General features: G+C 38.0%; 1 protein-coding gene across 1 annotated transcript in view; it reads right to left on the reverse strand.

The window, feature by feature from the left end:
- The window catches only part of LOC128642338 (protein disulfide-isomerase A2), a 134,295-nt gene that overhangs the window by 88,882 nt on the left and 29,392 nt on the right, over nt 1-16,021 (reverse strand). The window contains exon 3 of the mRNA XM_053695071.1: nt 15,799-15,932. Coding sequence (XP_053551046.1) covers nt 15,799-15,932 — 134 coding nt within the window. The remainder of the gene's footprint in view (nt 1-15,798; nt 15,933-16,021) is intronic.

Genomic DNA, 16,021 nt, shown 5'->3' on the forward strand with positions numbered 1-16,021 from the left:
AAAGGGGTGGAGGTATCTGCATGTAAATTAAACCTAACCTTAATAACCTTAAACCTACAATAAGAAAAGATATTTATGATACAGGTGACAATGTAGAGACCCTGTGGGTTGAAAAAAAGAGTGTGTGGGGGGGGGGGGGGAAATATTACTTGGAAAATGCTACAAGCCCCCCAACATTAGTGATCTGGAGGAAACTCAACTACTAATGCAAATAGGTAAGGCTGCTAATAACAGTGCTGTAATTATGGGAGATTTTAACTACCTTGATATAAACAGGGCCAATGAAACTAGTAATTCAGCTAAGGGGGATAGATTTTAGGAGTAACGCTATATTGGATTTAGTGCTATCAATACAGATATAATATCAAACATAGAAGTCAAAGAACATTTGGGTAACAGTTATCATAACATGGTCACATTTGAGATCTCTTTTCATAAGCAGTGTCTTAAAGGTTTAACTAAGACTTTTAACTTTAAGAATGAAAAATTCAACGATTTAAGGAAATCATTAAATAACATAAATTGGGACAAAGTATTATCTAATAAAAATACAGAGGATAAATGGATAAAATTTAAAGCTTTGTTAAATAAATATACATATCAACAAATACCATATGGTTATAAAAATAAAAAATCCAGGACAATGTGGCTAAATAAAAACGTGTTAAGAGAGGGCATTTAAACTATTCAAAGAAAATAGTACAGACTCAACATAAAATATTTATAAGGAATGTAACAAAGCATGCAAAAAAGAAATCAAATTAGCCAAAATTGAAAATGAAAAATTAATTGCAAAGGATTCTAACTCTAACCCTAAAAGGTTATTTAATTACAAAAATAGCAAAAAAATCTAAGAAGTACAATATAGGTATATTTAAATGTGTGGAGGGTAGCATGGTTAACAGTGACACGGAGAAGGCTGAGGTACTAAACATGTTTTTTTCTTCAGTATACACAAGAGAGGGACCAATGGACGATACTTTGGAACAAACTAGAACATGCCAGCCCATACCATTAACTGGGTTATGTATAGAGGATATCAGGGGAAAAATGGATAATATTAAGGTAAATAAAACTCCAGGCCGAAATGGAATGCACCCAAGGCTGTTAAGGGAACTTAGCACTGTTATAGACAAACCTCTACTCTTAATTTTTCAAGACTCATTATCCTCAGGCATGGTACCCCAGGATTGGCATAAAGCTGATGTGGTGCCACTCTTCAAAAAGGGAAGCAGGGATGATCCAGGAAGCTATAGACCAGTAAGTCTGACTTCAATAGTGGTGAAGATATTTGAAGGGATTAGAAGGGATTATATTGATGAGCACATTCGTGTAAACAAGATTATGGCCTCTAGTTATCAACGTGTCTACTTACCTGCCATCGCCGGCCCCAATACGCCTGCCTAAGATCGCCTACCATAGTTGCTGCGGACCTGAAAAATCTCGCCAAAGATATCAATAAAGCTGTCAAAAAGCTGCGCACCAAGTACGGGGCGATGAGCAGCGGACTGTGATAGTTATCACTCATCCGATCTCGCTGCTCTTTGGCTTTTTCCCAGCTTTATTGATACCCCTGTCACTAAGCACCCACACTAAACTACACTGTTCTACCCCCTATACCGGTGCCCCCGGAGCCCCCCGCAACTAAATAAAGTTATTAACCCCTAAACCGCAGCTCCTAGACCCCGCCGCAACTCTTATAAATGTATTAACCCCTAAACCGCCGCTCCCGGACCCTGCCACCTACATAATACCTATTAACCCCTATCCTGCCACCCTATACCGCCGCCACCTATAATAAATTTATTAACCCCTATCCTGCCGATCCCGTACCCTGCCGAAACTAAATAAATTGTTTAACCCCTAAACCGCCGCTCCCTGACCCCGCCGCCACCTATATAAAACGTATTAACCCCTAATCTGCCCCCCCTACACCGTTGCCACCTATAATAAATGTTTTAACCCCTATCCTGCCCCCCCTACACCGCCGCAACTATAATAAAATTATTAACCCCTAAACCTAAGTCTAACCCTAACACCCCCCTAACTTAAATATTAATTAAATACATCTAAATATTATAACTCTTATTAACTAAATTAATCCTATTTAAAAATAAATACTTACCTTTAAAATAAACCCTAATATAGCTACAATATAAATAATAATTATATTGTAGCTATTTTAGGATTTATTTTTATTTTACAGGCAAATTTCAATTTATTTTAACTAGGTACAATAACTATTTAATAGCTACCTAGTTAAAATAAAGATACATTTACCTGTAAAATAAAAACTAACATAAGTTACAATTACACCTAACACTACACTATCATTAAATTAATTATTCCTATTTAAAACTAAATACTTACCTGTAAAATAAACCCTAAAATAGTTACAATGTAATTAATAATTACATTGTAGCTATTTTAGGATTTATATTTATTTTACAGGTAACTTTGTATTTATTTTAGCTAGTTAGAATAGTTATTAAATAGTTATTAACTATTTAATAACTACCTAGCTAAAAGAAATACAAAATTACCTGTAAAATAAATCCTAACCTAAGTTACAATTAAACCTAACACTACACTATCATTAAATTCATTAAATAAATTACCTACAAATAACTACAATTAAATACAATTAAATAAACTAACTAAAGTACAAAAAATAAAAAAAACTAAGTTACAAAAAATAAAAAAAATAAGTTACAAATATTTCAAAAATATTACAACAATTTAAAGCTACTTACACCTAATCTAAGCCCCCTAATAAAATAACAAAGCCCCCCAAAATAAAAAAAATGCCCTACCCTATTCTACATTAAATAGTTAACAGCTCTATTACCTTACCAGCCCTTAAAAGTGCCTTTTTTGGGGCATGCCCCAAAGAATTCAGCTCTTTTGCCTTTAAAAAAAAAATACAACCCCCCAACAATAAAACCCACCACCCACATACCCCTAATCTAACCCAAACCCCCCTTAAATAAACCTAACACTACCCCCCTGAAGATCATCCTACCTTTAGCCGTCTTCAGCCAGCCGACCACCGATGGAACAGGAGAGGAGATCCGCAGCGGCCGAAGTCTTCATCCAAGGGGCGCTGAAGAAGTCTTCCATCTGACTGAAGTCATCATCCAAGGGGCGCTGAAGAAGTCTTCCATCTGATTGAAGTCATCATCCAGGCAGCGTCTTCAATCTTCATCGATCCGGAGCGGAGCCATCTTCAGACGAGCCGACGTGGAGCCATCTTCTTCCACCAACGACTGAACGACGAATGTCGTTTCCTTTAAGTGACGTCATCCAAGATGGCGTCCCTTGAATTCCGATTGGCTGATAGGATTCTATCAGCCAATCGGAATTAAGGTAGGACAAATCTGATTGGCTGATTGAATCAGCCAATCAGATTGAAGTTCAATCGGATTGGCTGATCCAATCAGCCAATCAGATTGAGCTCGCATTCTATTGGCTGATCGGAACAGCCAATAGAATGCGAGCTCAATCTGATTGGCTGATTGATCAGCCAATCCGATTGAACTTCAATCTGATTGGCTGATTTAATCAGCCAATCGGATTTCGAGGGACACCATCTTGGATGACGTCACTTAAAGGAACCGTCATTCATTGTTCAGTTGTCGGTGGAAGAAGATGGCTCCGCGTCGGCTCGTCTGAAGATGGCTCCGCTCCGGATGGATGAAGATTGAAGACGCCGCCTGGATGATGACTTCAATCGAATGGAAGACTTCTTCAGCGCCCCTTGGATGATGACTTCAGTCGGATGGAAGACTTCTTCAGTGCCCCTTGGATGAAGACTTCAGCCGCTGCGGATCTCCTCTTCTGTTCCATCGGTGGTCGGCTGGCTGAAGATGGCTAAAGGTAGGATGATCTTCAGGGGGGTAGTGTTAGGTTTATTTAAGGGGGGTTTGGGTTAGATTAGGGGTATGTGGGTGGTGGGTTTTAATGTTGGGGGGTTGTATTTTTTTTTTACAGGCATAAGAGCTGAATTATTTGGGGCATTCCCGCAAAAGGCACTTTTAAGGGCTGGTAAGGTAATTGAGCTGTTATCTATTTAATGTAGAATAGGGTAGGGCATTTTTTTATTTTGGGGGGCTTTGTTATTTTATTAGGGGGCTTAGATTAGGTGTAAGTAGCTTAAAATTGTTGTAATATTTTTAAAATGTTTGTAACTTATTTTTTTATTTTTTGTAACTTAGTTTTTTTTATTTTTTGTACTTTAGTTAGTTTATTTAATTGTATTTAATTGTAGTTATTTGTAGGTAATTTATTTAATTAATTTAATGATAGTATAGTGTTAGGTTTAATTGTAACTTAGGTTAGGATTTATTTTACAGGTAATTTTGTATTTCTTTTAGCTAGGTAGTTATTAAATAGTTAATAACTATTTAATAACTATTCTATAGCTAAAATAAATACAAAGTTACCTGTAAAATAAATATAAATCCTAAAATAGCTACAATGTAATTATTAATTACATTGTAGCTATCTTACGGCTAGATTTAGAGTTTTGTCGGTAACGACCCGCGTAGCTAACACTGGCTTTTTTCCCCCCGCACCTTTTAAATACCGCTGGTATTTAGAGTTCACAAAAGGGCTGCGTTAGGCTCCAAAAAGGGAGCGTAGAGCATAATTTACCGCCACTGCAACTCTCAATACCAGCGGTGCTTACGGACGCGGCCAGCTTCAAAAACGTGCTTGTGCACGATTCCCCCATAGGAAACAATGCGGCAGTTGGAGCTGAAAAAAAAACCTAACACCTGCAAAAAAGCAGCGTTCAGCTCCTAACACAGCCCCATTGTTTCCTATGGAGAAACAGTTTCTAAGTCTGCACCTAACACCCTAACATGAACCCTGAGTCTAAACACCCCTAACCTTACACTTATTAACCTCTAATCTGCCGCCCCCGCTATCGCTGACACCTGCATATTTTTTTTAACCCCTAATCTGTAGCTCCGTACACCGCCGCAACTTACATTATCCCTATGTGCCCCTAATCTGCAGCCCCTAACACCGCCGACCCCTATATTATATTTATTAACCCCTAATCTGCCACCCCCAACGTCGCCTCCACCTACCTACAATTATTAACCCCTAATCTGCCGACCAGACCTCACCGCTACTCTAATAAATGTATTAACCCCTAAAGCTAAGTCTAACCCTAACACTAACACCCCCCTAAGTTAAATATAATTTAAATCTAACTAAATAAATTAACTCTTATTAAATAAATTATTCCTATTTAAAGCTAAATACTTACCTGTAAAATAAATCCTAATATAGCTACAATATAAATTATAATTATATTGTAGCTATTTTAGGATTAATATTTATTTTACTGGCAACTTTGTATTTATTTTAACCAGGTACAATAGCTATTAAATAGTTAATAACTATTTAATAGTTACCTAGTTAAAATAATTACCAAATTACCTGTAAAATAAATCCTAACCTAAGTTACAATTAAACCTAACACTACACTATCAATAAATTAATTAAATACAATACCTACAAATAAATACAATTAAATAAACTAACTAAAATACAAAAAATAAAAAAAGAACTAAGTTACAAAAAATAAAAAAATATTTACAAACATTATAAAAATATTACAACAAATTTAAGCTAATTACACCTACTCTAAGCCCCCTAATAAAATAACAAAGCCCCCCAAAATAATAAAATGCCCTACCCTATTCTAAAATAAAAATAGAAAAACTCTTTTACCTTACCAGCCCTTAATAGGGCCTTTTGCGGGGCATGCCCCAAAGAATTCAGCTCTTTTGCCTGTAAAAAAAAAAAAACATACAATACCCCCCCAACATTACAACCCACCACCCACATACCCCTAATCTAACCCAAACCCCCCTTAAATAAACCTAACACTAAGCCCCTGAAGATCTTCCTACCTTATCTTCACCACGCCGGGTATCACTGATCGGTCCAGGCTCCGAAGTCTTCATCCAAGCCCAAGCGGGGGCTGAAGACGTCCATCCTCCGGCAGAAGTCTTGATCCAAGCGGCGGCTGAAGAGGTCCATCATCAGGCAGAAGTCTTCATCCTATCCGGGCAGAAGAGGAGATCCGGACCAGTAGACATCTTCATCCAAGCGGCATCTTCTATCTTCTTCCATCCGACGACGAGCGGCTCCATCTTCCAGACCTCCGGCACGGATCCATCCTCTTCTTCCGACGTCCTAACACAGAATGAAGGTTCCTTTAAGGGACGTCATCCAAGATGGCGTCCCTCGAATTCCGATTGGCTGATAGGATTCTATCAGCCAATCGGAATTAAGGTACGAAAATTCTGATTGGCAGATGGAATCAGCCAATCAGATTCAAGTTCAATCCGATTGGCTGATTCAATCAGCCAATCAGATTGAGCTCGCATTCTATTGGCTGTTCCGATCAGAATTTTCCTAGCTTAATTCCGATTGGCTGATAGAATCCTATCAGCCAATCGAAATTCGAGGGACGCCATCTTGGATGACGTCCCTTAAAGGAACCTTCATTTAAGCTAATTAGGTGTAATTAGCTTAAAATTGTTGTAATATTTTTATAATGTTTGTAAATATTTTTTTATTTTTTGTAACTTAGATCTTTTTTTATTTTTTGTACTTTAGCTAGTTTATTTAATTGTATTTATTTGTAGGTATTGTATTTCATTAATTTATTGATAGTGTAGTGTTAGGTTTAATTGTAGATAATTGTAGGTATTTTATTTAATTAATTTATTGATAGTGTAGTGTTAGGTTTAATTGTAACTTAGGTTAGGATTTATTTTACAGGTAATTTTGTAATTATTTTAACTAGGTAATTATTAAATAGTTATTAACTATTTAATAGCTATTGTACCTGGTTAAAATAAATACAAAGTTGCCTGTAAAATAAATATTAATCCTAAAATAGCTACAATATAATTATAATTTATATTGTAGCTATATTAGGATTTATTTTACAGGTAAGTATTTAGCTTTAAATAGGAATAATTTATTTAATAAGAGTTAATTTATTTCGTTAGATTTAAATTATATTTAACTTAGGGGGGTGTTAGGGTTAGACTTAGCTTTAGGGGTTAATAAATTTAATAGAGTAGCGGCGAGGTCCGGTCGGCAGATTAGGGGTTAATACTTGAAGTTAGGTGTCGGTGATGTTAGGGAGGGCAGATTAGGGGTTAATACATTTATTATAGTAGCAGTGAGGTCCGGTCGGCAGATTAGGGGTTAATAATTGTAGGTAAGGTAGCAGCGACATTGGGGGCGGCAGATTAGGGGTTAATAAATATAATATAGGGGTCGGTGGTGTTAGGGGCAGCAGATTAGGGGTACATAAGTATAACGTAGGTTGCGGCGGTGTACGGTCGGCAGATTAGGGGTTAAAAAAATTTAATAGAGTGGCGGCGATGTGGGGGGGCCTCGGTTTAGGGGTGCATAGGTAGTTTATGGGTGTTAGTGTACTTTAGAGCACAGTAGTTAAGAGCTTTATGAACCGGCGTTAGCCCAGAAAGCTCTTAACTCCTGGCTTTTCTCTGCGGCTGGAGTTTTGTTGTTAGATTTCTAACGCTCACTTCAGCCAAGACTCTAAATACCAGCGTTAGAAAGATCCCATTGAAAAGATAGGATATGCAAATGGCGTAGGGGGATCTGCGGTATGGAAAAGTCGCGGCTGCAAAGTGAGCGTTAGACCTTTACCTGCACGACTCTAAATACCAGCGGTAGCCCAAAACCAGCGTTAGGAGCCTCTAACGCTGGTTTTGACGGCTAACGCCAAACTCTAAATCTAGGCGTTAGGGTTTATTTTACAAGTAAGTATTTAGTTTTAAATAGGAATAATTAATTTAATGATAGTGTAGTATTAGGTATAATTGTAACTTAGGTTAGTTTTTATTTTACAGGTAAATTTCTCTTTATTTTAACTAGGTAGCTATATTTAATAGCTATTGTACCTAGTTAAAATAAATAGAAATTTGCCTGTAAAATAAAAATAAATCCTAAAATAGCTACAATATAATTATTATTTATATTATAGCTATATTAGGGTTTATTTTAAAGGTAATTATTTATTTTTAAATAGGATTAATTTAGTAAATAAGAGTTATAATATTTAGATGTATTTAATTAATATTTAAGTTAGGGGGGTGTTAGGGTTAGACTTAGGTTTAGGGGTTAATAATTTTATTATAGTTGCGGCGGTGTGGGGGGACAGGATAGGGGTTAATAAATTTATTATAGGTGGCAACGGTGTAAAGTGGGCAGATTAGGGGTTAATACGTTTAATATAGGTGGCTGCGGGGTCCGGGAGCGGCGGTTTAGGGGTTAATCAGTTTATTAGAGTGGCGGTGGGCTCTGGGAGCGGGGGTTTAGGGGTTAACATATTTATTATAGTAGCGGCGGGGTCCGGGAGCGGCAGTTTAGGGGTTAATAAGTTTATTAGAGTGGCTGTTGGCTCCGGGAGCGGTGGTTTAGGGGTTAATACATTTATTATAGTTGTGGCAGGGTCTAGGAGCGACGGTTTAGGGGTTAATCAGTTTATTAGAGTGGCGGTGGGCTCCGGGGGCAGCGGTTTAGGGGGTAATAAATTTATTTAGTTGCGGCGGTGTAGGGGGGACAGATTAGGGGTGTTTAGACTCGGGGTACATGTTAGGGTGTTAGGTGCAGACATCTCCCATAGGAATCAATGGGATGTCGGGCAGCAGCGAACATGAACTTTCGCTATGGTCAGACTTCCATTGATTCCTATTGGATCTGCCGCCTCCAGGGCGGCGGATTGAAAACCAGGTACGCTGGGCCGGAAAAGTGCTGAGCGTACCTGCTAGTTTTTTGATAACTAGCAAAAGTAGTCAGATTGTGCCGAACTTGTGTGCGGAACATCTGGAGTGACGTAAGAATCGATCTGTGTCGGACTGAGTCCAGCGGATCGAAGCTTACGTCACTAAATTCTACTTTTACCGGTGTGTAGGGCTTGATAACTAAGGCGAATCAGCCTCGCCACAAATACGCTGTGGAGTTCCAGCGTATTTGAGGTTAACGGCTTGATAACTAAGGGCCTATGAGTTTAAATCAGCATGTTTTTATAAGAAATAGATCATGTCAAACTAATCTAATTAGATTATATGAAGAAGTAAGTAAAAATATAGATAAAGGGGAATCAGTTGATGTGATATACTTAGATTTTGCAAAGGCATTTGATACAGTGCCACATGAGAGATTAATGCACAAAATTAAGGGACTGGGAATAGCTGAAAATGTTTGCTCATGGATAAATAACTGGATAAAAGATAGGGAGCAACAAATAGTAGTGAATGGATCATAGATTGGACAAAGGTAACCAGTGGATTCCCCCAGGGATCAGTACTGGGCCCTGTTCTTTTTAATATTTTTATAAATGACTTGGAGCAAGGATTAAATAGCGACATCTCTATTTTTGCAGATGATACTAAAGCCATTGTGAATGGCGAAACGCGTTTATGGGAACATATTAATGGCATATTGATGGCATAAGAAGTATATCACAGAACGTATTAAGAGGATTACAACGGATTCACAGAGGAACTACTTTTCAATTCCAAATACTCTGCGCAGAGTTATAGGCATCAATATAGAACGGATCTTCTTTCTGAGACTCTCTACGTCACGTGTGATGTCACCAGCTACACGGAGCTGTACGGACACCTGTGTCTTACCGGGAGAGGATGCATCAAGTTCACAAGTGGAGGTAGGCACTTAGAGGTGTAGCAGCCTTGCAGCATGGTTGACATACACACTTTGTATACGCTAATTTATGCGACTTTTATGTTCTTTTGGAGAAAGAATAGTGATATTTAGATCACGAAACTGGGACTTTGAGTATAAATCTGGCCAAGTGGAGCTTTTTACCTAATACAGGTTGGATCCTAAACAATATAAAGTGATTGAAACTATAAAGGGATCAGAGACAGTTCTACACGCTACTTACTATATATACACTGCCTCATTTTGTTTCTCTCAGGTTCATAGGAACATTTTAGTTGGTCGGATTGACATAAAAGTGACTGTCTTACAATACAAGAGATATTGGGGCATATGTATCAACCTCCGTATGGAGCTTGATGCCCCGTGTTTCTGGCGAGTCATCAGACTCACCAGAAACCGCAGTTATGAAGCAGCAGTCACAAAGACCGCTGCTCCATAACCTGTCCGCCTGCTCTGAGCAGGCGGACACACATCGCCAGAAATCAACCCAATCGAGTACGATTGGGTTGATTGATACCCCCCTGCTGGCGGCCTATTGGCAGCGAGTCAGAAGGGGGCGGCGTTGCACCAGCAGCTCTTGTGAGCTGCTGGTGCAATGCTGAATATGGCGAGCGTATTGCTCGCCGTATTCAGCGAAATCTGGCGGACCTGATCCGCACTGTCGGATCAGGTCCGCCAGACTTTGATAACTTGGGGCCATAGTATCGTCTCAGGAGCCATCTATTTTTAGCTATTGGTTTTATACAAAACTTACCACAATTTATTTATTGATGTTATGTAATAATTTATTTATTGATGTTTTATGACCGGTCATATATATAAGTTTTAAAGTTTATAAATACCTTACCTTATGTATGAAATAAATTCTTCTTGCACTTTATAAACAATAGTTGTTCATTTTATTAGACATCTATTTATCACTTCACATAGTGGGCATCTATTTTTATTTTTATAGAAACTATTAATATACTAATATATAGGTTTTGCTCACGTATATCCCCATAGCTGCTAGCGCACACACACACTTATCTTTTCATTCACTGATTTTCTTTTCTGCTATATGGGAGCAGATTAGTGTTTGTGCAGGGGTTTGATCTGCGCACCATTAGATTTTGTTTTTTGTACTAAGTTAAGTAAGGTCATTAGGTCAGAGCAGGATGAGATTTAATTACAAAGGGATCTGCAAAAATTAGAAGTATGGGCAGGTAAATGGAAAATGAGATTTAATATGGGAAAATGCAAGGTTCTACATTTTGGAAGTAAAAATAAGCAGGCAATGTATTACTTAAATGGGACAAGAATTAGCCAAACAGAGGAGGAAAGGAGTAGTAATAGGTATCAAGCTAAAGATGGGTGCACAATGCAGGGCAGTGGCTACAAGGGCTAATAAGATACTAGCATGTATTAAAAGAGGCATTGATTCAAAGGACGAAAGCATAATTCTGTCACTATATAAGACCTCACCTTGAGTATGGAGTGCAGTTCTGGGGACCGATCGCAAAAATAGATATTGCAGAACTAGAAAAAGTTCAGAGAAGGGCCACAAAACTAATAAGAGGAATGGAGAATTGAAGCTATGAGGAGAGCTAGCCAAACTGGGTCGGTTTTCTCTAGAAAAAGGGCGCTTGATTGGTGACATGATTACTTTATATAAATATATTCAAGGCCCATATACAGAGATGACAGAAGCTTTGCTTATTTCAAGAAAATTGTTTGTGACAAGAGGTCACAATTTAAGATTGGAGGAAAGGAGAATTGATCTCCTGCAACGGAAACGTTTTTTTCACTGTAAGAGCAATAAAATCATTACCAAAGGAGGTAGTGAATGCCAATTCTCTAGATACATTTAAAAATTGTTTAGATACATTTCTGGCTAGAAACAGAATTCATGGATATATATATATATATATACATACATACATACATACACACAAAGTGACAGAAAGAGCAGCACTCTCTGGATTTAATATATAACATAAAGGCTTTAATGAGATGTTTCAGGATACACAATAGAAAATAAATGGTTGAGCCTGAGGCTTAAATGTGAACACGATTTGTTAAAGGGACAGTCTACTCCAGAATTATAACTGTTTCAGAATTGTTATTGTTTAAAAATATAACTAATCCCTTTATTACCTATTCCCCAGTTTTGAATAACCAACACTGTTATAATTTACTTTTTACCTCTATGATTACCTTGAATCTAAGCTTCTGTAGACTGCCCCCTTATTTCAATTCTTTTGACAGACATGCAGTTTAGCCAATTATCGCTGACTCTTAGCACGGGAGTGCGCACAATATTATCTATATGGCACACATGAACTAGAATATATACATGTGTGTGTGTGTATTCTGCACACTCCTAATACTTGCTTTTCAACAAATGATACCAAGAGAAGAAAGTAAATGTGTCAATAGAAGCAAATTGGAAAGTCTTTAAAATTCTATATTTTGGGCCAGATTACAAGTGGAACACAAAATATTGCTTTCGTGAAAGCGATATTTGCGCTCAACTGAATAATACCAGCGCACGCTAATGTGCAGTGGTATTACAAGTTGAGCGGAATGCAAACACATTGCATGTCATCTTCACGAGAGTGCACTTCCATGGGCTCCAATGACAATGTGTCTTATGGCATGAGAACTAAGCACAGCGAAGGGGGTAAGTTGCGCTGCGATGTCAGCAATTATAAATATATATGTATATGCAAGCAAGCGGTAGCAATAACCAGCCACTTGAATTTGCCTGTTTACGTGCACGCAATAAATTAGTGCTCCACTTGTAATCTAGCCCTTTGGGGCATATTTATCAAGCTCCATACGGCATTTATCGATGTGCAGCGGACATGATACGCTACATTGTCCGCTCGCACTATAATAAATCGACCCCTTTATCTGACTCATGAAAGAAAAAAATTGGAGTTTCATGTCCCTTTAAGGGTGCTTTCAATGTTTTGCATATAGGCGAGTTTGCAAAACATTTATTTTAGAAAAAAATGATTATAGTAAAAACTATCACTTTTTTGATTGAAAGTTTCCACTGTGCACAGTAAAAGCAATTAAAACAGACATACAGTATGTATTGCCAATGCCTCTATTTAAATCTGAATACTATATCCCTTTAAGCAAACAGCCTCTACTATAGACATTGTTATTACTTCTTGTTCAAACATGGTGGTCGGAGCTTGGCAGCCATTTCAAGTGGGCAGAAACAATATTCATTTCAATATAACTTTTTTACCATTCCTGCTGCATGAAATAGAAAGTGGTGCAGGAGGATATTTGCAGCTTAATCTAAGGTAAAACTTTAAGATGATGACTAAAGTATAGACTATCCCTTTAAGTGCATCTGCTGTTGATACTAAGGCATATTTACGACGTAACGCAACATTTAAGACAAATGATAAATGAAAATTATACATTTTAAAACGAGCATTTTTGCAAACAGAAGTTGGAGTTATTACTTCAGAATTCAAGTAAATCATCTCAATCACTAGAGTTGTTGTAAAATATTTTCCAAAAAATCGCGCATTCCATTCTTGCTACTAATTCATGCTAATTTATCTTATGTTATAAAAGCTTGTAAATCCTGAAGTCGGAGTACTTCCTGCCAAGGCCCCTGTGTACCTGGTACTGTTTGTTGCTCCAGAGCTTAAGGACCCATACATAATCAACAAATGCATGATAAAAAGACAATGCAATAGTCAAAACATTGATGGACCATCGGGAAATCTGCTTCGATTGCCTCATCGGCATTGCAGTCCGATGATCCATCAGAATATTCTAACAAAAGGGGTGTGTCCAAGCGATGCTGGCGACCGGCAATGTCTCTCTTAGAAGTCAATGGGACAACATTGCTGCTTGCTGCATTTTAATGCGGGAGGTTCCTATTTGAAGTGTGCTTACACGGCACAAACAGTGGGATCACTTAAAATAAAATTAGCTTCAGTGTAGGCACACTTCAAATATTGCCGTGGGGACCTAAATTTATTTACACCTACACTGACTAGATCAGCTACCTGCTGCTGAGAGAAACATGGCCGCTACCCTCCTCGCAACCTGCACTTCGCTGCTTTGAACATATGGATCTTGGTTCAAAGCAAAGTGCAGGCTACTCCCACTAGCACGCCTCGCTAACTCGCCCTGAATGCCTATAACTACAACATGCCTAACCTACATTCCCCCTGCTCCTGCTCACCGACCGCCTACACCTACGTCACAGCTTACCTACTCTCCCCCTGCAATGCCCAGCTATCTCTCCCTGACTGCCTACACCTACATCACGCCTTACCTACACACCCCCGGAAAGCCAAGGTAAGTCCTTAATACTGCCTACACTGAGGTAATGTTTAACCTACACTCCCCTGTAATGCCCATCTGACTACTGTCAAAAAATAACTAACTATACTTTAAGTAATAAACTTCCTTATTATAACTAGGAAGCTATGTCACTAAAGTTATCATCAATGTTTAAATAATGTGTCACAGAGATGAGCTGAAATGCCGGCAGCTACCCGGCAAAACCTCTCTGTCCTATCCGGGCTCCTGGAACACAGTCCCGGTTGGCAGGAGGCAGGCGACCGCCGGAGGACTGTCAAAGCTTTCTCAGCCTATCAGGCCTCCTAGAATTCAGCGCCGCACTGCCGCTACTTAAAAGGGGTGTCGATCGAGCAGGATACAAGGGATCAAGTGGGACTTTTAGTATGCTGTCGGCAATTTGATGAGGCACCTAGGGATACACCTTGTTTGGGGTTACTACTTTCTGGGAAAATGGGAGACACTTCAGATTCGGTACCCCATTTCTCCCAGAAGGTAGCACAAGTGGTATCCCTAGGTGCCTCATCAATTTGCTGACAACATACTAAAAGACCTACTTGCTACCTAAAGTGGGGATCAATTCTGGCCTGGCACTGAGTTTTAGGATCACTGATAGGCCAAGGAGGTTTTGCCAGTCCTCCTGCGTTTACCTCATCTCCATGACAAAATATGCATTGTTATGTATAATGTAGATTATTGGAAGTATTGGAGATATCTTAAAAAGAATGTAATGTTTACTTGCTATTATTTTGAACATAAATATATATTTGAAAATCTAAGCTTATGTTTAAAATAATATTATGCAACCATTAAATTAATTTAAATATATCTACAATAAGTTAAAGAATATGCATTGTACAACGATTTGTCCAGATGGAGAACTAAAAGAATCTTGTGGATGGGACGTATCAATTTACTAAAAATGAATGTATTTCCCCGCATATTATACCTGCTTCAGACATTACCGATCCCCCTCCCCAAATTCTATATCACATCCCTACAAACAGCCTTTAGCAAATTCACGTGGAACAGGAAACACCCCAGAATTAACAAATCAATAATGATGAAACATAAAGATCAGTGTTTTATTTTGTTTGTTAATTGTCTAATTATCCTTTACTTAACAAAATCATTACATTATACCACTAGTTTTCAAACTTGTCCTCAGACCTCCCCAACAGGCCAGATTCTAAGGATTACCTTGGATGAGAAGCAGGTAAAATAACTATGTTTACTAATCAACTGATTATTTCACCTGTGCTCTAGTTCAGATATCTTCTAGGATATCTGAGGACAGGTTTGAAAACCAGTGTACTGTACCTAAGTGAGTGAGTGATTCTGGTCACTTACAATACACCTCTGGCAATACAAAAACACAAACAAACTTTAATTTCATCATGTTATACAGGTATAGCACACTCTTGTGCATTTCAGATTTTACATTTATGTTTCTTTAGTATTTCTAACTTGATCTAAAGTTGAAATAGGTATCATAATATATTTTACCAGGATTACAGACTATTTAAAGGGACAGTAAAGTCATAATTAGACAATCATGATTTAGACAGAGCATACAAAAACTGTGTTTTATGGAAGTTGAATTAGATTTAAAATAAAATAAGCACATCGATATGCTTCACATTACTAGAGGTTTCAATATTTTAAAAGTTAGTGAGGTGAATTTACCAGCACTTTAAGCAAAGACAAAAGAAACAGACTCTGTATTGAGCACTATACCTTGAAGAATCCAATTACTGAAAATTCATGGGCGCTGATAAATTCTTCTGCACTGGATACGGTATCAATAACGACAGCAAGGGGCCCCACTCTTCTTAAAAGCCACTTCACAAAGCCATCAGTCTCTCGCCTGCCTATAACAAAAGCAAATGATAAACCATTCAAAAACAAAGGGCATTATTACTTAAAGGGACAGTAAAGTAAAAACTAAATGTTTATGGTT

The sequence above is a fragment of the Bombina bombina genome, chromosome 11 (genome assembly GCF_027579735.1).
Source record: "Bombina bombina isolate aBomBom1 chromosome 11, aBomBom1.pri, whole genome shotgun sequence".
Classification (NCBI taxonomy): Eukaryota; Metazoa; Chordata; class Amphibia; order Anura; family Bombinatoridae; genus Bombina; species Bombina bombina.